The following is a 26,579-nucleotide window of genomic DNA, read 5'->3' on the forward strand; positions in this document are numbered from 1 at the left end:
TATAAATTGAAGTATATTAGTAATATTAATTTGATATTTATTGGTACCAAACTGAAGGGAAGTGACTGACTTTAGATGGATTTTCATATAATAAAAACTCAAGTACAGCAGATCATTGAGAGGTTTTTTTTTTTGCTCTCTGTTCCTGAAGGCACAGATACACTGTGGTTTCCTTGTGACAGAGATTTATCACCAGTCAGAGCAAACTGGAAGACTTCAAAGCAATAACTGAACTGATTTCAGTTAGCCCATTGTAACAGCGATAATTGCCCTGTAATTTAAAAAAGGTTCTACAGAGACAAAAAAAAAGAATAGTGCTAGTCAATTATACACAAGTTCATCTTTAATGATCACCCAGTCAAACATGGGCTTGACTTGATTCAGTTTAAATCAATAACCTTTATTACAATGGGGAACAGCAATCTAATTGCTCTGTGTTTTATGTGAAGTGGAAAGCTATGCAAGTGTTGAAATGATAAATATTACATTACAACTACACATCCAGTGTGCCCATCATTCATCAACCCATCAATGAGATCCACTCAGCAATTCTCTTTACCAGCTGATACAGGATTTAATAGCTGCGAATTTCAGAAACACTCCCAACCTCCCCGCTCCACCCCACCACCACATATGTCTTTTTCACCTATTTCAATTGGTCACACAGACCAATATTTATGCCATAAGATAAATACATATGCACAATGATTAACAAATGTATTAGATCACCTGTCATGAAAAAAAAAAAAAAAGATTGTAGAACTGCACTAAAAACATTAAAAATAACGGTTATGGTTAAAAACAATAATTATTTTTAGCATTAAAATGTCATTTCAATTAAAGAGCTTGCACATACTGGTGGATTAAGCATTACAGAAACATTAAAAAACAATTTAGGTGATTACAAATACTGTTAATTTAGAGCAGCTGTAGCATAAACTTTACTCTGGGTGGCAGCCTAATAAATTTGTTAAGTACTGTATACTGAGGTTTACCTCTTAAAACCCCACCACAAAAGAACAGAGCAAAATAGAAACATGCAGTTACCTTCATCTTTGACCACCAACCAGTCGAACTGTGGCTCCAGGTCAAAGTCAGAGAAGAGGAGATGAATGCGGCTTCCCGGTTCAGAAATGATCAACCACACACAATTCAGGTTGTTTCCATATTCCTCTGGGTAGTTTGGGGACAATACAGTCCCTGATGGGGCCGTGAAGTTGAAAAAACATGAGACTAGAAAGAAAGAAAGAAAGAAAGAAAGAAAGAAAGAAAGAAAGAAAGAAAGAAAGAAAGAAAGAAAGAAAGAAAGAAAGAAAGAAAGAAAGAAAGAAAACAGCATGTTACTTTTTCAGGTAGCTGGCTGAGAGTGAAAACAGAAAGGCAGACGCTGACAGACAAAGTACAAAAGCAAGCAAGAAAAAACAACGATAATAAAAAATTAAATATGAAAACAAACAGAAAGAACAACTAGCACAGACACAGAAATGGTAGACTTACAGACACAACTGGGTTTATTGCCAGACCACTGATTATTGTGCTGGCATGTGATGGTTCTTTCTCCCACAAGTTCAAAGGCTGCCTGACAAAAGAAGGTCAACACGTCACCATGTTGAAAGCGGTCACCGCTACGGCGACCGAATGCAGGCACCCCAGGATCACCGCAGCCGCCTCGTTCGATCTCTGTAATACACAAATGCAGAAAGTCACATTTTATTTCGATAATCAACGTCATGTACATGTTAGTTTTTAGATAAGGCGTTGTTTGGCCTGTATTTGCGAGGACGAGTTAAATGGCAATGGCATGCATACACTGATTTTGAGATAGCATGTGTATTAAATCAATGCAAACTCGGCAACAGATTACAAGATGGCCTTGAAATAATTTAAATAAATGTTCCACGTTACAAGGTTGCTGTAAAAGCTACCTTTTTAGGAAAATTGAGCATGTACAATATTTTCTTTTCACCCCCAGCTGTTCGCAGCATATGGCTGCTCCTCCCTGAGCCTTGTTCTGTTGGAGGCCTACTGTCATCTGATCGTTGAGGATTTCTCTGTATTATTGTAAGGTCTTTAACCTACAACATAAAGTGCCCTGAGGTAACTTGTTGTGATTTGGTACAACGTAAATAAAGTTGAATTAAACTGAATTGCATCCAAAAGTATGGAGAGTGAATCAGCTTAAATCAAATAATCTTAAGGTCCTTCTAGACTTGCCAGATATAATTGTAGCAAATGGATCAAATTCTTTGGATAAAAATAATACAGAAACAGAAACATTTATTTGCCATTTCACAAGGGCTTATTTAAAATCAACTTCCTTGAAAAATGGGGGCAAGAAACAGACAAATGCATTTGAACTGATAATGACACATGCAAAAGGGTAAACAACAAAGCTATGCCAAAAATCAGGACAAAATATGTATACAAAATATACCCCCCAGAAAAACAGACAAAAAGGAGAATTATGATTTGGCTTAAGAATATCCGGAATGTTTCGTTTATTGTGTTTGTTTTTGAACGAGTCAGGAAAATTCAAATGGGCTCTTTTCAAGCTGTCTGAATGCAAAGGCTTCAGTCAGAAGGGGGTGATGTTATTGCTTTATGGAGCAGAAAGCGAAGCGAACATGTCTAGCATCAGTTATATTACACTGTTGCGTTAAGAAGTGAAATGCAACCTGAAATTCAACGGGCAAAACTTCATTTTGTTTCCTACCTCAAAGCTAATTACCATCAAGGTAATTGTGGTGTAATTCAGCTCTAATTGTGAACAGCCAAACAATAAGTGGAGACGCACAGGTAGATGAAAACACACACACTGATTCATGCACACTCTTGTTAAGTAATCAGCAGGAGGTGGAAATTGAACAGAGCAATGCTAATGTTTGTGACGTGGTATAAAATATGACTTCCCCTACTTCCCTTGTGCACATTTTAAGACACATACAGTATGTTGTGCCTGCCCTGTGTTCTCTTATTTACACCCTTTCCTCTGTCTCTGGCAGTACTCCTTTTAAATAGTTCCTGTTCTTCTCTTCCATTATGCATCTTCTTATTGCTCCAGATCTCTAAGTCTGATACACTGTGTTTTATTGGCATTGGTGTCACATTAGCAGTACTGTCGACCTGGCCTGCAATCCTGTTCTATTCATTTGTGACTCATTTTCATCCCTTCTTCTCTTAATGGGAGTGTGTTTTTTATCCATCCCATTCCCCTCGCTCCCCTACTTTAAAATTTGACATTCTACCAGACGTCTGTCATCTTGTAACACATGCTCCACCATGCTGCTGGATTCGCTTTGGGCAAACACATCTCAAGGTGAGATGTGTGTATGTGTTCAACACTTTTGCTATCTTCTGGGATGTAACTGCACCCACAAGAACAGAATACTCAAAGAAGCAGGAGGCATGTTGGTGGCCCATAGCTAGCTGTCACGCAGTTGATGAGTGTCAGGATGGATATCAGCAATCTTGAGCCCCCGGTAAGTCTGCCATTATCATTGTAAATGCTTCTCTCTTCTGAGCTGTTTCTTTCTAATGTTACTTTTTAGACTTTTACTGAAGTGAAGATTATATATTTACATCTGAACAAAAATATTTTACGCTTCTTTTTTCCTATGCTCAGAGCCACACACTGCACACAGTGCCTCTTACAAGCAATCTAAGTACATAATTAAAAAGCAAATAAAAAATCTGAATGAATAAAATAAAGATCAGAATCGTGTTTAGTGTATTTTAATGCCAACAATTTGTTTCAAATAAACTTGCTTGATGTATTATTTGTTGTATCATTAACAGTCAAATATCAAAAAGTGAAGTATAAAAGTTTTTTTTTGTTTTATTTCAGTACTTCAAATTGAAATGCAGATCTACTACCTAAAAAATAAAAAATTATATGCTGATACTTCTTACATTGTTCAATCTTAAAGGCATTCAGTCCAGATTTTTCATTCATTACATTCATTCAAGATTGCACAATTTATATTGTTGCACTTCTGATGACAGTTACATTTGTCTGAAAGCCTCAATTATCATAATGTGCTGCGTGTTTATGACACTAACTCTGTCTTTCTTTAGTAATCGCGAACACACACGCACACACAGCAGGCAAGATTTCACAAGTGCAACGTGATGCCAAAAACAAGACACACACTGAGTTTCCCTTCAGGGTTGAAAATGTAAGCATGCTCAAGGGGTAACACTGATCAAAGGTTGTTACGTGGTGACATTATCCTTTTTGACAGTATCACAGTATTAAAGCAAGGACACACTCACAACATACACCACAGGCACTTGTTCGGCTGGCCAGAGGGGGGGAAAAAGCAGAAACTACTGCATCAAGTCTGCAAAGTTTTTTTTTTTTTTAGTTTTGGGGTTTTTTTTCTTTCCTTTCAGTTTTGTCATATGTCATAGCCTTGTAATTTATATAAAGTGGATCAAATAGGAGTTTTGAGTCATGAGCCCCGGCATTAGGACAAATACAAAACATATAAAATCAGTGGTCAGTGGTAGGCCAGTCTCATATTAAGCCAAAGAGTAACATAATGCTCAGTGTCTCTCATCACAGTTACACATGCACACACGCACAGATTTTCTATAGTTCAGTAGACCGTTCGTATTCCTTTGAAAAGTAATTGACCCTGGAAAACTTCACTGAATCAAACACAGCAAAGCAAAACAAGAGCATAACCTTTGTCCCTGTTTCTCTTTCTGGCTCTCACAAATTCCTCTGGTCTGTCCGGGACTTGATTTTGTCTCAGATGAATTGTCATTTTTAGTCTTTTTATCCGGCCCTGACAAGCATTTTGGGGGGGGGGGGGGGGGGGGGGGGTGCCATTAGACATCTATCCCTATATTTATGAAATTACTTTTCTATTTGCCTGTTTTATTCTCTGGCTTAATTTAATTTTGCTCAAGTTAATTTAGTACAGTTTAATTCATGAGTGTCACTAACATGGTAGGATGCAGTATTTAATCAATTATATCAATATAATAAAAGATGCGTCATGACTATTTGTTCAAAAATAACAATGAATATGTGCTGTTGACAAACAAAATAATTTACAGGACCTGAAGACTTGACATCTACACTGAGAGGATCTAGGATTGATATATTATGAGAGGCAATTTGTTGATGCTGCTTGAGACCACTGCTTGCCTCAAAGTGAACAGTCATTGCAAATCAATACAAAGTTATTCTGACTAATCACCTTTATTTTATGATGCAGGATATACATACCTGTCCTAAATCTTATGACTGTGGGATTTTGTTCTGCCAAGATGGGTCATTGAAGTCTAAGTGCCAAATACATTAATTTCTCTTTCTCAGTAAATCATGTTCATATTCTTCCAAATGATCTCTCCTTATTGAAAGAATGAAATATCATTTGAAGGAATGATGTTCCCTTCCTTCAACAGAAGGATGCTAACGTATAGTGAAGCTGTTTTAGTCGCACATACTGGTCCAACACCTTGCTAAGACATTTTATGTTGTTTTTGGTTTTTACTGTTGCATCATTATCTCCATAATTACCAGCTTAAAGTAAATATGAAAAATACAAACGCAAAATGAAGTAATTAGCTCACATTACTCATTTCTTACATTCTACATGCACGTGTGTGTGTGCGTGTGTGTGCGAGTGTGTGTGCGAGTGTGTGCGTATTTCAGTGAGGCATACCTTCATATACTGCCTTGAAGCCTGCTGAGCCGATTGTATCGTCTGACTGCAGGTGTAGCCACATCTGATTGGACAAGCTGACAATGAGGTCAGGGACGCTGGAGCCAGTGAGTCTACGTTTACATACACAAAAATAAAGTATTGAATAATCAGTATTAGTCATTGCTTGTATTTCATGAATCTAATGTCATACTTAAAATAATACTTTATTAATACGTTCGTTCTTTTATACCCAGGTAAAGTGGTTCTTACACATAAAGCACTCTCCGAGTATCTCCTATCTTCCCCCCATCTCCCACAGTCAGTGTGTCATATCCTCTCTCGAGATCAAACTCTTCAAATGACAGCTTTATTACCTGGAAAAATAAAACAAGACAAGAAAACAAATTTAGAAACTGTTACAAACTCCACCACATAGAAACAGAAAGACAGAGAGTCGCTGAGGGATTTATTTGATCTCTTGGTTTTTCGCCCTTACAGTTTCAGCCAATAGAAACTTATAATTACATGTACCACTGTGGGAATCTGAAAGTCATGTAGAGAAATGTGAATTCCACAAACAACTTTCCCTGAACATATTCATATACATATTCAGTAATGTGCATACATTCTTATATTTGTAAATATATTTATTCTTATAATTGTCCCATTCCTATTCTTATACTTTGCTTTGTTTGTATTTGTATTTGTATTTTGCACACCTGTTTTGCTTGTGAAGTTTGCACACAAGAATTTCACTCGCATGTGCTGTACCAGTGTATGAGCACATGTGATGTGACAATAAAAGTGATTTGATTTGGTGTCATGAGTTCATGACAAAAAAATATGTTAGAGGAGAACTAGGAAGCATGCTTCTTCTTTTTTTTAAGTGATCTTTTTTGGTCATTTTTGCCTTTATTGGATAGTGGTATGGTGGAGAGAGACAGGGATGACATGCAGCAAAGGGCCATGGGTCGGACTCAAACCCAGCATCTGAGCTATGTGGACTCTGAGCTAACTGGCACCCCAGTGTGGCTTCTGTTAACCAGTCAAAACCAGTCTAAGATCCTAAAGTTTTAAGTTACCTTGAAACACAAGACATAGTTTGAGAAATGGTCCCGTGGACTCGCCCTTACAATGGGGTTCTTCTTACAAAACTGGTTGTTAAATATGTACAGTATTACCAGTCAGGCTTTAGATTAATAATAAATATATATGTTCAGCAATTTAAAATAAATCTTCTCTCATAGGAAATCATGTTACCCTGATTATTCAGGGCAAGAAGTAGGAAGAAAGTTTTCTGCTGTATAAATTAAATTAAAGTACAAATATCACCAGTATAAGTCACAAACTTTTGGTTTCCTTGGACGTCACAATTGTCTACAGTTTAATCAAAGCTGCTGTGTTAAAGACCTAACAACGAATTTGATGGCGACTTTGTGCTATTCCAGAAATAATCCATCTTTAAGAGAAGAGAAGAACAAAGGTCTGAAATTTAAGCACCTCTTGCTTTTTATTTAACAGCATCCTCCTTACAATCACAGATTGCATGAAGTCACCTGCAGGCACTGCACACACAAACACACACACGACATCCAACAAACACGCTTCTGCTGTTGAACTCTCAGAAATCGACTGCTAAATGCCTTACTTGCAGGCATTTTTGTGGCTGCAGTGGCCTGCATGCAGCATTGGATCATCAATCTGCTGTATGCTCTAATACTGGTATTCTATTATTTGCTGCTTGTCCATTATTCATTAGGTGTAGATCATATCCCTGACAGGGTGGATGATGACATATTTCTGCTCTCTTCAAGAAACCTCTAAGAAAGAAGAGCTCAATCAGTGAGCCTCTGGCGCATTAGAAGACTAAGATGAACGCTGAACATGTGATTGTGGTTGAGGATTCATCACAAAGCAAATCACACTGCAGTGAAGAAAAACCTTTGTGCAGGTGATAAGAGTGTAAAAACCATTTTTACATGCCAGAATCAGCCATGCACTGCTGAGCCTTTGGCTATGTTTTTCTTCTTCTTTTTTCTCAAAATAAAAATGTTCAGATAATGTTTAAGGATAGGGAATCATCTGTGGGATTAGCTGCCATCTGACAGGAATGGCAGTGAATCAATGGGTGTACTGTACAATTCTGTATTCATACATGTCTCAATGCATCTTTGCATACATATACACCACTTAAAAGCAGTGCACACAGATATGCAAACAGGATAATAGTTAAAAGAAAAAAAAAATGTTCCTTTTTGACAGCAGCAACTTACATTTAAGAAGCAGACTATTAAATATGAGACCAATACTTGCAGAAAGCATTTTCCTTTCTGAATATCCACAGAATGATACAGCCCCTGGCAAAGTTTAGTCTCTCCAAATGGTTACAAATAATGGGGAAAAGATGCAAAACAACGTTGCGAGGTATTAACTCCTGGCTAACAACAAATGACAGGGTGCATTAATAAACCATTATACTTAAGTTGTTTATGGATTTTTCTACTCTATTTGAAGGTTCAAAGGAACACATGAATTTCTGTTTAGCTTTTAAAGATACAAGATCATTATTTTTTTAAATAATTAAAAAAAGACAACTATGAACCACTTTTAAGGACACAATGTTAAGATCTGGCACATTTTTTTCGTTGCCTCTGATACATGAAAATTACAAATTTGTTACGTAGGGTGATTTATTTTCAAAAAGACAAACTATTCCACTTAACCATTGTCCACTGTGCGATGATTAACACTGCTCTGCCACATGTAAGAAAAGCAAACAAATGAAAAGCTGCAGAACAAAAACTGCTACAAACAACTGCAGCTTTTCAATTAGCATCTTTGTTGTTTTGTTAAACCCGACTTGTTGAGAGCTACACTCAAATCAGAATCAGAATACTTAATTTATCCCCTGGTTTGTTTCGTTGCAGGCAATCAAAATATAAATATGAGAGACATAAAAACGTGAAACAGGACTGAAACAGAGTCTCCGTTACTGAAGTAGCATTTTTATGTTTCTCCAGTACCGTGAAAAAGATGTTCTGCTCACAGTAGATGAATAGAAGTAATGGTAAATTAATTTGGTATTCGTATCTATACACAAATAATAAAATCTTGAACAGTCAAAGCTTTTATTGTGAGCTGTATACGTGTTTGTTTCTAACAAGGGTAAAGCTGTTCTTAAGACTGTACAGCAGCAGCAGCTAGAGGTGATAACAAAAAGGGAATGAAGCAGAACAGAATCCGAAACAGGCTTGGTATGTTTTCCTGCACATCTAAGACTGTGTGTCTTAGATGTCCGTCCGTCCGTCCGTGCGTGCGTGCGTGCGTGCGTGTGTGTGTGTGTGTGTGTGTGTCTAGACAGTCAAGGGAGACTACAGACTTAAAGGAACTGAAGCATTATCACAAGGTCATTAGCAAGAAGCTCAGCACTGTTCAATAGATCCAAATGGGCCCATTTAGAAAGACATTAAGAGCAGCCTGCAACCCCAAACTACATTAGATTAGCTTCTTTATTCGCTAAAGCAAAGAAAGCAACAAAGACAGAAAGAAAAGAAACACTGCAGAAGGAAACAACGGTAAGTGCTCTCTGGGCCTTTCAAAATGTTCACCTAAAGCAAACAAGCATGTGTTGTACACATGAAATGGGTTTTCAGCACTTTTCTATATTCGCTTTTGGTTTCACTACATTATTTCTGTTTTTTTTCCCCTAATATTTCAAGAGAGATATTCTTTGCTGAAATTTGCTCTGTTCCAAAAAGTTATTCTTTAAGGGTGGATGCCTTTCAAAGGGGTAAGTGAAGCATTATCATGTTGAGGTCATTAGCAAGCAGCAGAGCAGCTAAGAGCAGCTCAATAGGCCATTTAAACATTGTTAAGAGCACTGAGCAATTCAACCCTACAGTGAAATACCTTCAGTCAATCACCCAGTAAAGTTATAGTGCTGTGAACTTCAAAGTGTGTGACCACAGTCTGAGAGAGGCTGATAACAATCTTTTCGCTCTCTCATTCCCAAATCTGATGCTTTTCTGAATGCTAAAGTAGGTAATCTAAGAGGTACTTTTAGAGCATTTTTAGTCAACAAAACCTCTAAAACATTACCAGCTCAAACCGTAGCATTTCAGTTCATCTATAGCAGAGCAATAACAGGGTACATGCCTCCCCTGAATGTCCTGGAGCAATGGAAGAATGTGGGATTTTAAAACGGAGAATCCCCTATGTCTTTTCACATGCCCTCACTGTTGGGACGTTATGTTCGGGTAGTACTAGAGAATGCACAGACTTAATTGGATGGACTACTTCCTGAATGCCCTTGTTGAGTTGAGGCTGCAGTTGTGCTGAGTCACAGTGCACCAGCAGAGGGGAGAAATTATCTCATAAGAATAAATAATTTAGTAAATGTATAATTTATGTGTCTTTCTACCTAAATGCACGTGTTCTGACCAAAGTCAAATCACTGACTTGTAAAAGAAAAATACACAAAGCACACAACCGCAAATCACTATATTTTGTTCATTACTTCACTGCAACCTCGGCTACAAATGTTCTGGGAGAGGCTTATCCTCCTCCTTAAGGGTATTAGAGCAGGTTTGATGCTTCTCTGTATCGTTATTCCCACTTAGGGTTCTCCAGAAAGAAAGCAGTCGGCCTGCCACGCTCACTTTGTTGTTGTTCTGTTCTATGTTTTCCCTTAAAAAAAAAAAGAAGATTTGGAGCCCTGTTAAAATGTCAGCACTGCACACATCTAATGAATTACATTCAGTCTGTCATTTCAGCTGCCAAATAAGCTAAGGTGACCCCTATAGAGGGTAACACATGTGGGTATAGGTTTTGTTTCAGTCCTGATGGCGGTAAAAGCTAGCTCCTTATTGCAGTTATGCCCAGAAACCAAAACAATGTTTTTCTTTCCTGACATCTGAATTCTTTCTAAAAGAAGAATCAATATTTTTTTGGTTGTTTTTAATATTTACTCATTATTTGATCAGCCTTTCAAATGACCCATGATAACAGGAGCATTCAAGATCCCTTGTTACCAAATGATTTTCTAACATGAGCTTCTTTTGACAGCTCCCTTGTTGCAAGAAGTCACCACAGCATGCAGCTCCATACATTTGATTTGGCAGATTTTTTTTTACCCCAGATGCCCTTCCTGACGCAGCCCCCAGGGGATCTGTGTCTCCTCCCATAATAGCATATTTACCAGATTCATTCACTTGAGTCAGAAGCTCAAGGTGATGATATGTGTTACCTATAGTAACTACAGCATGTTTTTTTTTTGTTGTTTTTTTTTGCTGAAGGAACGCAATTAATTCACAAGACAGGCTTTTTCAAAGGTAGATGCTAGAATATGCCATGTCCAGGTTTCAGTATCCAGGACTGATAATAATTTTCACAATCTTGTGATATACAGGGCCTTGACAGTCGTGGGAACAAGGCTGACTAACTTTATTCTAAAGCAGCAGAGAGAGGCATATGTGAGCATGGTTATAAAGACGTGCCAAAATTTAATGCGTTTTTACTACCTCGAGTTCAGAAAAAAAAATCTGTCAAGAAAACTATGTACTGAGGTGACCTCTTGTCAGAGAGGGAACAGCTGCCCTAAAAGCAGAGTGTACGAGAATTCCCTAGCCGAGACTGTGCAGCTATGTTGACTCACTGGTGAGCTGCCAAATTGGAGTCTGGTACCTTTTTCCAGTAGATTACTTTTAGCCTTTCAGCCAAATAAAGAAGTATAGAATAACCTGAACCCCATTTGGGGATGTAAGCTATAGGAAACTGATTTTGAAAGTAGTCACTTATAGAAAACAGATTACCTATATCGATAATGATCCCTATTTTTTTTTTTTTAATTCCAGATTTAAGTTTTAGGAGCCTTTCTTTGACAGTCTAATCAGAATTTTAGAAGTACTTGTGCTTCTCATTCCATCTCAAGAGCATTATAAATCATCTTTACAGTGTACTGCATCTTGCAGCTGCAATGAATTTTACGATGGATACACACTGTGCCGCTATAGGCAATGAGGGACAAATACAGAAGTGGATTGCATACCAAATGGCTCCTTATAGTTTCTCACCCTAACAATATGTTCTGATCAGCCAGGAAGAGCCTTTACCTCCAAATGTACAAAGAGACTAGAACTTCACGCAAACCAGCAGGCGAGGCTAAAACCTATTACTCACCTGAGGGTCAACACACTGTTATTTGTTAAATAATAAAAACAGTTCAGAAGATATTCCTGTTACACTAATTGTTATGTGGGTGGTTTGCCAGTCTCTCATTAAAATAGATCAAGGTGGGAATTTGCTGCTCTTTGTTTTAAGGCTTTGAGCTTTCATTCATGTTCTGTCTTCAGTTGTTTATTATTTTTCGGGGTCTTCAGAGCCACAAACTTTCCCTGTGTGCTTCAAACAAGAGGGCAGAGTTCAACCCTTGACAGATGGCCAGGCAATTAGAGGTCTAACATAGATATGCAATCACTCATTAACAGTCTACCTGACCTGCATGTCTTTGGTTAATGTGAGGAAACTGGATCACCAAGGGGAAACTTCCCAACACACAGGGACATAACAATAGATTGGACGCTGGGGGTGCAAACTGAACCCAGAGTAATCTTGTTCTGAGTCACACTCCCTCTTCACACCTAAGCACCTGTTTACGCACTGAGAATTAACATATTTGTGCTTTGGGGAAAAGTGGAAGGAAACAAAAGGGGTTTATAAATTAAAATCTAGATGTTATGTATGGTGTAGAACATTAACAACAGACACTAATGCTCATGATTTCTCACCGCCAGTGAAACTGATTAAGGCTCAGTGGAAGCAAAATTCGCGACATCAAAAACAAAAGAATGACTTAATTCGGTGGGATTTGTCCCCCAAAGTCATGAGCAGCAAGATCATCATACAGATTTTAGCAAAGCACCTCCTATGTGATACAGTGGTTTTATTACACAATTTTTATTTAAAGTGAACTATTTGCTCCTGGATTCATGTAAAAATGCTTCTTAGCTTTAGTTTTTATCTCACAGAATTGATATATGCTCTGTGGGTTTTCGGGTGAGACAAACAAAGTGTCCATCAATTTAAAAATAGACCGGAGAGCATGCTAGCCTCTGTGGCGCACCCTGAACGTGCCCAGATGTGGCACATGTTTATGAGTAGCCGACCTGCCCTGAGGTGACCTCTGCTTTAAGTGGTAAGAAAGCAAACAGCTGCTGTCTAGCAAAATATTTCCCCTGTCGAGGTGTTACAGCACCTTTGAGTGCTATTGACCTGTCGGCTGGACAGTTTAAGAAAATAAACTGCATACTGGATTTGAGCAACAGCTGTGTGAAAGTGTCGGGGAAATTGAATTCTAAAGTGTCGCATCTGCAGCAACACGACTAAAGGAGAAGTTGGTAACTCCCATGACTGGTTACTAGTGCAATTAAGGTGTCATTGCTGAGGCACATTGTTTTTCACAAAGAAATGTGTGTACCTGTGCGTCTGTGCTAATCCAGATTTAATATTATTGTGTTATTTATTTCAGCTAATACGAACAGAGCTGGGGGTTTTTTTTTTTTTGGCTTCTTTTGTAGATAGTGACTGAAGATTAGTTTTAATCCCTCTAATTGCTCTGATTAGCCAATTTACACTCTTGTTAAACATATAACATTGCTCATCTATATGCCACGGTTGACTGGAAAGCCTTAGGTTTGGATTTGGCAGCAAACAGGGGGGTTAGCGGATTAACATTAATGGTGATTGGTATAAATGTTAGCCATATTAGAGACTGGCTCCAGCCCCCTGTGATCATGAACTGGATGAGCAATTGTGAAAATGAATGTATAGATGGATTGATGTTCGTTATTGTTCTTGATTTGGTCAATTTAGTTTTCTGTACTAAGTGTCTGTGAAGGTTCTCAGTCATCCAGGTCATTGTAGTCAAAGGAGCTTCCAAAGAAAAGCGTCTGGACTTCTTTAAGTTGCTTGAAGACGTTACACCTCTCATCCAAGAAGCTTCCTAAAATCCACAAGGAAGCTGTCCCACTCAAACCCATAGTCAGTAGCATAAACTCAGCCACTTATAACATTGCAAAACACCTTGCTACCATCCTTGCACCTCTCGTGGGGAACACCCCACACCACATCAAGAACTCCACCGACTTCACCGACAAGGTCCAGAAACTTACCCTGGACACAGATGAAACCATGGTGTCCTTTGATGTAGTCTCTCTCTTCACTTGCATACCTACCACTGAGGCCGTGGAGACTGTCAGAAAACGACTACAAGAAGACAGCTCCTTGGAGGACAGGACCAACTTCACACCTGATCAGATCTGCACACTGTTAGACCTCTGCCTTACCACAACATACTTCAAATACAACGAAGGCTTCTACAGACAAAAACATGGCTGTGCCATGGGCTCCCCAGTGTCACCTATTATAGCCAACCTTTACCTGGAGGAAGTGGAAAGGAAGGCTCTGGGCTCTTTCAAAGGAAGAGTACCCAGCCACTGGTACAGATATGTAGACGACACCTGGGTCAAAATCAAGACACAAGAAGTGGAATCCTTCACTGCGCACATTAACGCTGTGGATAAAAACATCAGGTTCACCAGGGAAGACACAAAGGATAACTGTTTGCCTTTCCTGGACTGCGCCGTGCACATTGAAGAGAATGGCAAACTCAACATCGAAGTTTACCTGAAGCCCACACACACGGACCAGTACCTCCTGTTCGACTCCCATCACCCTCTGGAACACAAACTTGGAGTAATTAGGACCCTACACCACCGGGCAGAACATGTTCCCTCTAAGCCTGAAGGGAAAAAGAAGGAACACACACATGTAAAGGAAGCACTCAAAACATGCGGTTATCCTAATTGGGAGTTTATAAAGTCAGCAAAGATGCACAGAAAAGAAGATCAGACACCAGCGAGGGAGGATAAGAAGGACAGACGCAACAACATTGTCATCCCCTATGTAGCCGGTGTATCAGAGAAACTCAGGAGAGTTTTCTCCAAGCATGACATCCCAGTGTATTTCAGACCCAGCAACACGCTCAGACAGAAACTGGTTCACCCGAAAGACAAAACGCCAAAATACAAACTTAACAATGTGGTGTATGCTGTACAGTGCAGTGAGGAATGCCCAGACCTCTACATTGGAGAGACCAAACAACCACTTCACAAGCGTATGGCACAACACAGAAGAGCCACCTCCACAGGACAAGACTCAGCAGTCCATCTGCATCTTAAGGATAAAGGACACTCTTTCGAGGATGCCAGTGTTCACATTTTGGACAGAGAGGACAGATGGTTTGAAAGAGGAGTGAAAGAAGCCATCTATGTCCACTGTGAGCGACCATCTTTGAACAGAGGCGGTGGTTTACGACACCAACTCTCTGCCATCTATAATCCAGTTTTGAGATCCCTCCCCAGATGCTTTAACGCCCACTCACATCCTGGGCCATCTGACCTCAGGAATTTGCATGATAAGGTGGGGCCAGGTTTCACAATGAGCTCACCCGAAACCCTGGCTGATTGGGACCCACACCCAGTTTCACACCTTGGCTCAGGCGATTAGAGGATCATCAGGGGGTCCTTTTGTCCCTCTTTGGGGGGAAACTCCCACTAGGTTTAAATCTGGGACTCCCCACCATTTGACCTTAGAACTGAAGAAGCTTCTCGATGAGAGGTGAAACGTCTTCAAGCAACTTAAAGAAGTCCAGACGCTTTTCTTTGCAAGCTCCTTTGACTTTCTGTGCTAAGCTATTAGTATTATTCGTTTTCTTTTATAATCATAGTCTTAGTTTAGTTCTTTTTATATGGTGGTTTCACCATAGTTCTGGTTCTCCATTGCTTCTTTTTGTCATTTTTCTTTTTCATTTCGGGTAAATCAAGACCCTACTTTCAAAGTCCACCTGTGACTTCTTGTGCGTTCCAGCTCCATTTATTCTACAAAGAGTTTTGAGATGGAATAGAAAAATACCCAACAGCAGCATGCTGTGGGTTCAGAAATGTCCTTTTACTGTTTAGGATTTTTTGCATTTTCAACAAAGAAACTTTAGCATGGCAAATCCAACATAAATTTTAATTAATGCATTATCACTAACGGATGACTCCAGTGCAGAAAAACTAAAAAGGTTGACTTTGTGATACCAATGCATCATCACTGACAGCCTCCTTCACTAGAGAGGCATTAGGTTCAGGAATGAGAGCCAAAGACAGAGCTAATACTGTGAATTATGGACAGTCAGACTGCCAAATTACAGTCAAAAGCCAGAATAGCAAAAAGCACCGAATTGAGATAATGTGCTAATTAGACAGCTATTGGTGAATGTCTTTCCATTACCATGGACACTGATGGTTATTTACGCTGCACTTTACTGATACATTTTGTCCAGTCTATGTGATCATCCACTCTGAGCTATGGCCTGCATATTGTTTTATTAATGATTGAGAATTCACTCTTATTTCACTGTTGCAGCAACATAGTCCTACCACCACAGCTACATATAAAAATATAGTATTTTAGACTAAATATAGTCAGTTGCTACACATGCCAACCAGAAGTAGTGGTTTGTAGCAGAAGTTTAATGAATGGAAACAATAAGGAGGGCTCCTTTCAGAGCGGAAGATCATGTTGCACCCAGAGCAAAAAGACACAACCCTTATTAAGCTGGCAAAGTGGGACCACAAATAAAAAAGTAAACGATCGCTTCATCTCCTCCAGGAAACATGAAGCACATGTAGCAGGACATCCAAATGATCACTGATTACAAGACTACTACAAGTGCCTCAAACATTGATGCTTCCCTGGTTCCACTGTCTACATTTCTTCCTGATACTCCATCAGAAGATAGCAACCACAAGGCCACAGCTTCTTGGCTGACTATGGCTAACTTCATTATGATAATGCACTGAATTCTGGGTATTATGTATTTGTTATGAAACAGCATAAAAGCAGTCCTGCAAAACAACAAACTGATGCAGAGTAAGAGTGGACTTTAGCACATTCTGGCTGAGGCTTTTATTGGTCTTTATTGGCCTCAATTTCTGTGTCAAGTAAAAGTTAACAGAATCTGACAGGATGTTAGAAAATGTGTCCTGTCGATGCTAAAGTGATGATGAAGACGACTGCATGAGTATCTCAAAGTCCGTACACAATATATAAACACACACACACACACACACACACACACACACACACACACACACACACACACACACACACACACACACACACACACACACACACACATTAATAAAAAGACAGCAGTGATTGGAGCCTTAATGGGCATGTGTAATGATGCATTTCAGGGTGTAAGTGTGCGAGCAGACATAGCGCAGATTTGGACAAAAATTATTATCTGCTTGATACTGATGAATCAAATGACTGACACACACGATAAGATGTGTGCGCGCGCACACACACACACACACACACACACACACACACACACACACACACACACACACACACACACACACACACACACACACACACACACAGTTTAGTCTTGTTTCTGCTGCCCACCCGGGTATTTCTTCAATGGAAAGCCGACAGTTTACCCTACAACATGTTCTTCACAGTCTCTGGCAGCTAGCAATTAAATTGTCAGACAGAAAACACACATTCAACATTCATAAAGTCAAACACACACAACCAGATGCGTGTGCACACTCTCACACAAATAAAAACACAGGCAAACACAAAAACACAAATAGCTTTTTCTGCCAACAAGATGTCAGATCATAACAATCTGTATTGATTGTACTTCTTTTATTCAAAACTTAACAGAATGACGTACACAAGCAGTACTTATTGGCTGTTTGAACTTCAGCATATAAACCTACTTAAAGAAATCACAAAAGCAACGCACACTTCAATAAAAACGTTTTTGTTATAACGTGTTATTGACGAAAGAAGTCATCTAGAATAATAGTAAGTCAGAGACAGAGTGAGGGAAAGAATAAAGATGAAGAAGAGCAGAGGAGATGAAAAGAAGAAAGGTCTACAGAAAGTTCACTGTTATTCCTCTTGGTTCATGCTCATTTGCTTTCTTTACATATATTATTCTCACCACAAAGAAAAACAACATACAAACACCTTTTTTTCCCAGGCAACCTACACTCAGGATGCTAACCAGTGGGTTTAATCATCTGTCTCATTCCCTATAAGCACAAATTAAGTGAAGCTTAAAGATCTTTGCTAAAGTGGGAATACACAGACATAGTACATAGACATAAAAAGTTAGCATGCTAAAAAAAAAGAAGTTAAGGGCCTTTTAGCAAGCTGTCCTGACAAAAGATAACCCCTGATTAAAAAACAAAGACCAAGCTTGATCCTGCTGTGATGGGACCAGAAGTTATTTCTGTTACACAGGACCCTAACCCGTTTTCAGGGAAATCCTTGCATATTTTCGCAAAGACAATACCATACTTTTTCAACCACAACATTTTGGAGTCCAGGTTTTGAACTGGCCCTCCTTCAGCTCACACCTTTTACTAACTAAAAAGACTGGGTGCATCACGAACCAGAAAGCGTGCAGAAGTAGATCCACGACTGTTGAGCAGTTAGAATCCGGCATAAGACAACAATGGGACAACATTCCTCTCCCAAAAGTGCGTAACGGGTCCTACACATTGGTAAACATTAACTAGTCCTAAATGTTTTGAAATGTGTTGCTGCCATCAAATCAAAATGACCTCTTATGATTTGTTTTTTCTTAAAAATGGTACATTTTCTCTTTTGATATGTTTTCTGTGTTCTTTTGTGAACAAAATATCGGTTTATGACATTTGCAAATCATTGCATTCTGTTTTTATTTACATTTTGCACAGCACCCCAACTTTTTTGGGATTGCATCCTATCTCAGTGTCTTGTAGAGTGTAACTGTCTTGTATTTTGTCTCGTGTCCTTGTCTCCCCGTTTATGTATGTAGATAGTGACATTCTGAAAATGCCAGCAGCTGTAGTAGCTGATAATCTGTCATTATAGCCCATTCTTGAAGTGCACTCAAACATCAAGCCTTTTAAACACACATGCATGTGAATACACACACACACACACACACACACACACACACACACACACACACACACACACACACACACACACACACACACACACGCGCGTCCCAATGCAATGCACAGAATAGATAAAAAGCGTCCCATCCGTAATAAGCCCAGGCTATGTGTCTCTTCATAAAATACTTTACTGTATTCTATTTTTAACTTAAAGTAACATGCATAACACATGAGGAGGACTTTCCATCTGTCACCTGACAATGAGCAAAATCTCATTTGTACATTTGTTGTGATAAAACTATGCAGCCACGTCAGTTAAGATTAGTGTGATTTCTTGTAAAGTACTTAAAGTGCGAATGGCTGACGGCAGCTCTAAAGCTGACGAGAAGCCTTTAAAGACCACTCGTGATTGTGATGTTGGTGTTAATAAGATTTCATGAGTGAATTCGTAAGATGCGCATAGCTATGTGAAAGAGACAAGTCAGCACTAACGTACAGGAACATATGAGAATTAAGTTGCGGCGAGAAACAAGCTGTTAGACATGGATAGATTTGCCTTTTCTCTCTATCAAGGTCACAATGGCCAACAGCAGAGAACAAAAAGTCAGTTTCTCACTCCTTTTTCTCTTTCCACTTTCTTTATTTTCTTCTCTCTCTTCAATCATATCTCACTATTTCTCCATCCAGCTCCCTTAAAGGCTCACAGGTGAGTAGACTCCATTTCCATCCACCTTTAGAAAAAACTTCAATGTCACATGTCAAGTACCTGCTTGGACATTCAGTCCTTTTTCTTTTCCTGTTCTCTGTTCCCGGTGCTCGCTTTTTAGATATGAAGTAGCAAGCTGAATATTCAGCCCCATTTTCTCCCCTTCCTTTCTCTTCTCTTTAGTTTTCAATGAGCTCTGTGCCTTCTCACTCTCCTTGCGTCTCTGTACTTTCACCATCTTCAGACTTAACATTTTAAACAAATCAAAGCGAAAGGAGAAAAGCAGATGACAGACGGAGAAAGTGGATGTGAAGATAGCAGTGCAGAGTAGAGTAGGTGAGGGGAGAGATGAGGAGAAAAGAGTGGAGAACAAAGAACTCAGCGTTTGTTGGGACAAAATGAGAGGCAAGTGGAGAGTAAGGGGGGAGGGAAGGGAAAGAGTGGAGGGCAGAGAGTGCAGAGGAGACAAAGGGGAACAAGATCTGAAAACATGATATATGAGAATACACGAAGAGAAGAAAATCAAGAAAAGAAAAACGTAGATAGACTCGAGATGTTGTTCCACAGGTAAATAAATTATTCATGTCTCTGCAACGATGGCTCGAGAACCAAAGTTGCCTTGACAAAAGTGGAAGGGGGCGGGTGGGGTGGGATTAGGGTGATGACCGCAGCTGAAAAAAAATTCAAACCACAAACAAATGACAAAAATGAAGCCCGCAACAACAGTCCTTTAACTTCGTCAACACTCGACGTAAGAGAATATGTTTGTATACTGTGTCATAGTTTCTTCTGTGGCTTCCTGGAAGTCATGCTCACTACAGTAGTCTTTTCTTTCTCTCTCGGCTGCTCTTTTGAATTTCCACATTCACCACATTGGGTCATAAGCATACATTTTTTTTCCCCCAACAATATCCTGTCCCTCAAACCTCACTCATGGATTGTATTTCAGTTGAATGGAACTCAGTACTCTTCTTTTAAGATCACAACACAATGTGATGAAAGCATATTGCAGGTATAAAATGTGTATTTTCCACCTGTCAGATTACAGGGTTTTAGTTTTTTGATGTTGTTTTTTTTAAAAATAAAAAACTCTTAGTAAAATTAAACATTGAAAAAGCTCACCTTCTCAGCGTCCATTGCAGTGATGACCCACACACAGTGGGCATTGTTCTCATATTGAACTGGGTAGTTGGGAGACGTTATGACCCCTCTGGGTCCTCTTAGGTTACTGCCACAGGTACGAGCTACAGAGGAAGAGAGCAAAAGAGAGAAGGAGCAACAAAAAAGATTTATAGTCTGGTCAAAACTGTGCTTGCAGATTCACCTTTTACTTTAGAAATAGGACAAAATGAAAACAGGGTGAGGTAGTGTCAGAGATCAAAATGTTGAAAAACAGAATGTAAGCATATAATATTTACTATGTTTACACCAGGGGTGGGCAATTCCAGGCCTCGAGGGCTGGTGTCCTGCAGGTTTTAGATCTCACCTTGGGTCAACACACATGGTTAGTTTGTTACCAGGCCTCTGGAGTACTTCAGGAGCTAATTTAGCCATTTAAATCAGCTGTGTTGGTTCAAGGACACATCTAAAACCTGCAGGGAGACTGGCCCTCGAGGCCTGGAGTTGCCCACCCTGGTTTACACTGACTGTAGACCTATGTGTGTGGATTTGTGTGAATAGAATTTTAATTAATAATAGTCATTTATAATCAAATCAATCCAAATTTCTTCCATTTATATAGCACTTTTCACAAACAGCAAATGCCCACAGGAATAATATCATTATTTTACTAATTCTCCAATTACTTAACATATTTCCTTTTTACTTGTCCAAATTCCCATTGTGCCAACTTTTAGTATCACCTTGGCCTACAGTGCTACAGTGTGGATTAATTTGAAATATTAAACAAATCTCAAAGATTTTTATGTGCAGATTAAACACAAAAGGGATGTTCAACAAGTATGTAATGCATTTACGTCTTCTGTTTGGGACTTCTGCAATTCCTTATCTTCCAGTTGTCCTAATAGGTCCTAGAAAAGCTTTAATTTGATCCAAAACATGACTGCAAAAGTCTTAATGGGAGCAGAAATAGAGATTATACTTCTGTATTAGGTTTTTTTTCCTTGGCTCCCCATTAAATCTAGAATTGAATTTAGTGTCCTTCTTCTCACTACAAAGCCCTGAAAGAGGAGTCTTTATGTCTTAAAGATCTCACTTCTTGTAAATGTAAAGAAACTAGGATACAGATTGGAACAGGTATATTTTTGAGTATGTCTGAAAGACATCATAAGATCTTTTCATTCACAGTGCATACATCAGCTGCTTAAACATGGCCAAAGGCCAACCTGTGGTCAATAGTTTAAAGAAAGTCAACATGAAACGTTGAACCTTGAGACATCCTTTCATGTCTCAAAGAAATTCATTTTTGGATGAGAAAGACACACACACACACACATGCACATGCACACGCACACACACACACACACACACACACACACACACACACACACACACACACACACACACACACACACACACACACACACACACACACACACACCCTGTATCTGCAAGAAGAGAGGTCAAGGAATCATCTTCGTCTAAATTTGGGTGTTCCTTTATAGTATACTAGCGATGTAGAATATAGAAACTATTAGGACAGTTTGCTACGGAGCAGGTGACCAACGTACCTTGCAACTCCTTGTAGTTATACTAAAACGGCAAAAATAACTTAAATCATAATGATTGAAACTGTTCACTCCTATTAGAGGGAAAGAAAGCCTGTGTCACAGGAGCATACGCGGAGGTTTTAAATACAGATAAGTTGAGAGACATCACAGACAGATGTCAGAAAAAGATAGAAAAAGAGTAGAGGGTGAAAAAATGTAAGAAAGAATATGAAAAGAAAGGAAAGGAGGAAAGGGCAAGCGGCATGAGAGAGACGCGGAAAATACAAGGAGAGAAAGGGAGAGAGAGGAGGACCTCAGATGACTGATCTGCCTGTTAATTAGAAAAGAGAGCTGAACCACACAGTGATACACACAGCTACACGCTCACACAGAAACACATTCATGGCAAGAGAGTGATCACACAAAATAATACAATGCACAGGAATTATAGTACAGACATTTTAACCTCTACTTGCTTGTAACAGACTACTGATCTCGATTTCTACTTCTTATCTCACTTTATCCTTCCTGCTTTCACCTGTTCATTTGTATTGATATACCCCTGTAATAACAAATATTTGTGTTTAAAATAAAGTCTGGATTCACAGCTTCTATCTGGTGCCAGTTCATGCAGTCTTGTATTGTTGTGGAAATGCTGTTCTTCAGTTGAGATTTTCCTTATAAAGTACTCTATATTTAATCAAAAGTAAGAAAGAAGGTTGTTCCATATTTTGACATTACTGCAAAAGTCTTTTACGAAACTGTCCCATTTACAGCTTCACTAAATGAATAATAAATATAATGCATATTGAGTAAAACCAACATTCACAGTCAATGTGACTCCACAATTCAACTGAAATGAGCTACTAAGAATGCCTTGAGGATAATTCTAAAAGAGATTCTGTGACAACAACAAAAAAGAAAAAATAGAGACAACAGTAGTGATTCTCAAAGTGTCAGCCACTGCCCCCTGGTGAGCTGAGTAGGTACTATAGGTAAGCTGCTGATGGTTTTCTATAATATCTAAACAATATTTAAAAATGTGAATTTTGTAGTTAGATGTGAAAGGTTAAATGTTTACACTTATTTTGGAAACAAAATTTAAAAAGCCATAATTAAAAAGTAGCAATATTCATATATCGGACCAAGGTTTGGTCGTCTCAAAGGCAATCCTAAAAAAATCTGAGTATATCTCATGATTCAGTAGCTTCTAGAATAACCTTCAGCAGCAAAATGTGATGTAATTGTTTTCTGTATGATTTTATCAGTATCTCACATTGTTGTAGAAGAGTTTTGACCCACAGTGTTGCTTCACTTTATTGGCTTCCTTTTATGCACAGCTCTCTGAAAGTTCTGCCACAGCATTTCAGGCTGAGGTCCACAGTTTGACTGGATTATTGTGACACCATGATTTACTTTCTTTCTGTTGTAGATTTGCTTCTGTGCTTAGGATCATTGTCCATTTGCATCACCTAGGTTCAGCCAAACTCTAGCAATGAGACATATGGCCTCACATTTGGTTAGAATACATTTGTATACATAGTTTATGGTCCACTAAACTGACTGCATGGTGCCCATGTCTAATAGCTACATAACAAGCCCAAATCATCACCAGCAAACTGCTAAAGCATTTGCTTTTGTAGAGGTTGTCATACTTGCTAATGATGAAATAATCAGGAGAATTTTGTTCACAGCATATGGCTGTAAGGGTGGTTTTTCATAGGTTTGTATAGTTCTGTGAAAACCTTTTTTAAGTGTCTATTGTAAGTCATCTTTGTTGGAAAGGAGTTAAATTGGAGCATTTGTTATAAGGTTGAAAATTGACCTAACCGCCAAATCATCAGAAAATTCTATTAAAATGAAATGAAGTAAATATATTATTATGGTAATTAGACTTAATCAAAGTTTTGAAAACCCAGCAGAAAATGTTAAAATTTAAAATTGTGCACAGTTTGGGAATGGATGTACTAGAGTAAATGTGTGTTTGTCAGTAATACTGTACTGTGCAACGTGGTTTACAACAAGAACACACTAATCTCAAAGTGTCCTAAGCATTTAAATTCATATTTTCTATAACTGTGTTTTTATTATTTATTTTGTTATATCACTATCAATGTTTTGAGACTTCAGCATGAACAAATGCTTCACCCATGTAGTCACTGAGCTATTTAGAAAACATTTTTTGAGTCTCATGTCAATTTATTTGTTTTACATAATGAAAAATGATGTTAAATTCTCCTATTAAGAATACTTTATTGTGGTTTTTTTCCCCTTAATTTATTATTTATTGTTCATTCGTTCATATTTGAACATTTTCATATTGTTTGAGTATGAATTAAAAATCTTGTAAAATAAGATAAACATAGTATTTATGTAAATATAAATAGTAAAAAGAATATTCCAGATAAGCTTTTCAAGAAACCGCTACTGTTTCTAACCATCAGAAGTAGCCTGTATCATGATTCCAGGCGGGTTCCTGCAGCCACAGACAGACATGTAGTCACAAATTACACATTCACACATGTGCACATAACCACACACATCTAAAGTTTAACACAATGTGACAGGGACCCTATAGTCTGTGTCTGAGCGCTGGGACTGTCTGCCCATCAAACACACACACAGCTCAAGGCAAATATTGCAGCAACTATCAGCTGTGTGACATTGTCCACTGGACACTAGCTGCAAGTGCAAGTGTGTTTGTAAGTGTATTTGCGCACACACTTGAGTGTCTCTGTTAGCTGTCTCCCTTTTTATTGTAAAATAATAAGTCCAACAGGATACTGTCGGTAAACATGCTGGCAGCAAGATCCCCTGCGTCATTGCGCCGCCACTCATACATTTATTTATTTAGTCACTCAGTCAGAAAGTGAATCATAATTTTTACACATTAACAAATAATAAAACATAATCCGAGCTAATATTATTTATGATATGTCCATAATAATATAGATTTAGCATCTGCAAATACCCCAAAACAACATAACTATTCAAAGCTTGTGAAAATCAAGAGACAATATCTTTATGTAAGATATGATTACAAATAGGGAATACACTGGATTATCGCTCAGCTGCCAATGTCAGTCGCTATGGAAGCTCTGGTAGTGATTGCTAGGAACAACTCGTTTTTTTCACGCTAAGCTGATTTAAGAGGTGTTATTTTGTTAACCTCACTTACAATTCCTGGCACCATTTTTATGGCTCTGACACACACAAACAAGATGAAGTGCCTATGCCTAATCCTACATGCAAAGTTAATATTGACTAACGGAAACAGCAATCAGTGCAACACCATACCATTTTAATTGCTGACAAAATTAGAGATCTGGAGACAGATTCAGAGGTATGGGACCAGGATTAACTATTGCGGCATGGCTTTAGAGGAGTATTATAAAAGATCTGCTTAAAGATCTCCTCGATTTCATCAACAATCTGACACTCTGAGGAACAAATAATTAGTGTGACCATAGCTGTGCCTGTGTGGCCTTATCCTAATAATGCTAACACATCACCGCCATGCAATTCCCGTGCAATTCCACTGTTATCCAAAAACTATTAAAAACACATTAGGATTACTGACTTCTGCTTTTGCTAATGATGAAAATGCAATCCTAGTTTCATTGCTACAGTGCCTGCAGTGGTGGTGCTGCTGATTAAAGACAGGTCATATTTTTGAATGCAGACCTCTGGGGCAATAATAGTTGGTAAAACTTGTTGATAATTTAACCTCTAGTTCACCCAAAGTGCACACAAAAGTGTCCTTGAACATATCACTGAATCTGAGGTAATCAGGCTCACACTTCCCCTGCACCTCCAGCTCTTTACATCACTCTCAGGTCCAAGGTTAATATTAAATATCATGTGATTTTTGAACACATTAGTCAGCATTAGAGCTTCTTGATTTTAACCCTCTAAGAAAATACAAAACTTGGGAAACTTGGCTGTTATTTCCCTCTTTAATCTCGTTGCTTCATTCACTTTCATTTATTAATTTGAAAAACGATTATGTATCCTCTATCTGAATAAAGTGTATTGTTGATATTAACTGATTAAAGTAAAATGAATGGTGTGAGCCTCTTTTAACAAGTTATGTTGCTGTTTTATTCCAGGTATATTTAAGCTTATTTTAAAGTAAAAACAGCCACACTTTTCAAAATGACCATAAACAAGTTTAACATAACAGCTGTGCTATGATTACAGCTATATTCACAAGTGAAACGATCCCTGTGGAAATGAGAAGCGAAACATCTCTTTTATTTGTCATCACACAGTGTTCAGCCTCCATTTAGGTGCTCACTTTTTGAATGGTACATATGGTTCATTTTGATCATTTTATCCCATTAGACACTTGCTTAAAAATTGGTATGAATTTTGGTGAAAATTTGTTTTTTAATGATATCAATATTTTGACCATAGGAAACCTAACCCTAATAGGACCTAACCCTAATCCAATCTAAATATTTGTGACACATCTGAAGACATTTCTTAAGGCATTCATTAACATACTGTTGTTTAAACGAGGTAGTAACTGTTAACA

The 26,579-nt window shown here is 38.5% G+C and overlaps 1 protein-coding gene across 1 annotated transcript in view; it reads right to left on the reverse strand.

The window, feature by feature from the left end:
- LOC308398014 (CUB and sushi domain-containing protein 1-like) overlaps positions 1–26,579 on the reverse strand; it is a gene marked incomplete at its 5' end in the record, with an annotated part of 495,403 nt that overhangs the window by 156,862 nt on the left and 311,962 nt on the right. The window contains 5 exons of the mRNA XM_080884378.1: positions 1,048–1,233; positions 1,498–1,680; positions 5,676–5,788; positions 5,928–6,031; positions 20,496–20,617. Of these exons, the coding sequence (XP_080740504.1) occupies positions 1,048–1,233; positions 1,498–1,680; positions 5,676–5,788; positions 5,928–6,031; positions 20,496–20,617 (708 nt within the window). The remainder of the gene's footprint in view (positions 1–1,047; positions 1,234–1,497; positions 1,681–5,675; positions 5,789–5,927; positions 6,032–20,495; positions 20,618–26,579) is intronic.

Source organism: Rhamphochromis sp. 'chilingali' (assembly GCF_963969265.1).
Source record: "Rhamphochromis sp. 'chilingali' genome assembly, chromosome: 6".
Lineage (NCBI taxonomy): Eukaryota > Metazoa > Chordata > Actinopteri > Cichliformes > Cichlidae > Rhamphochromis > Rhamphochromis sp. 'chilingali'.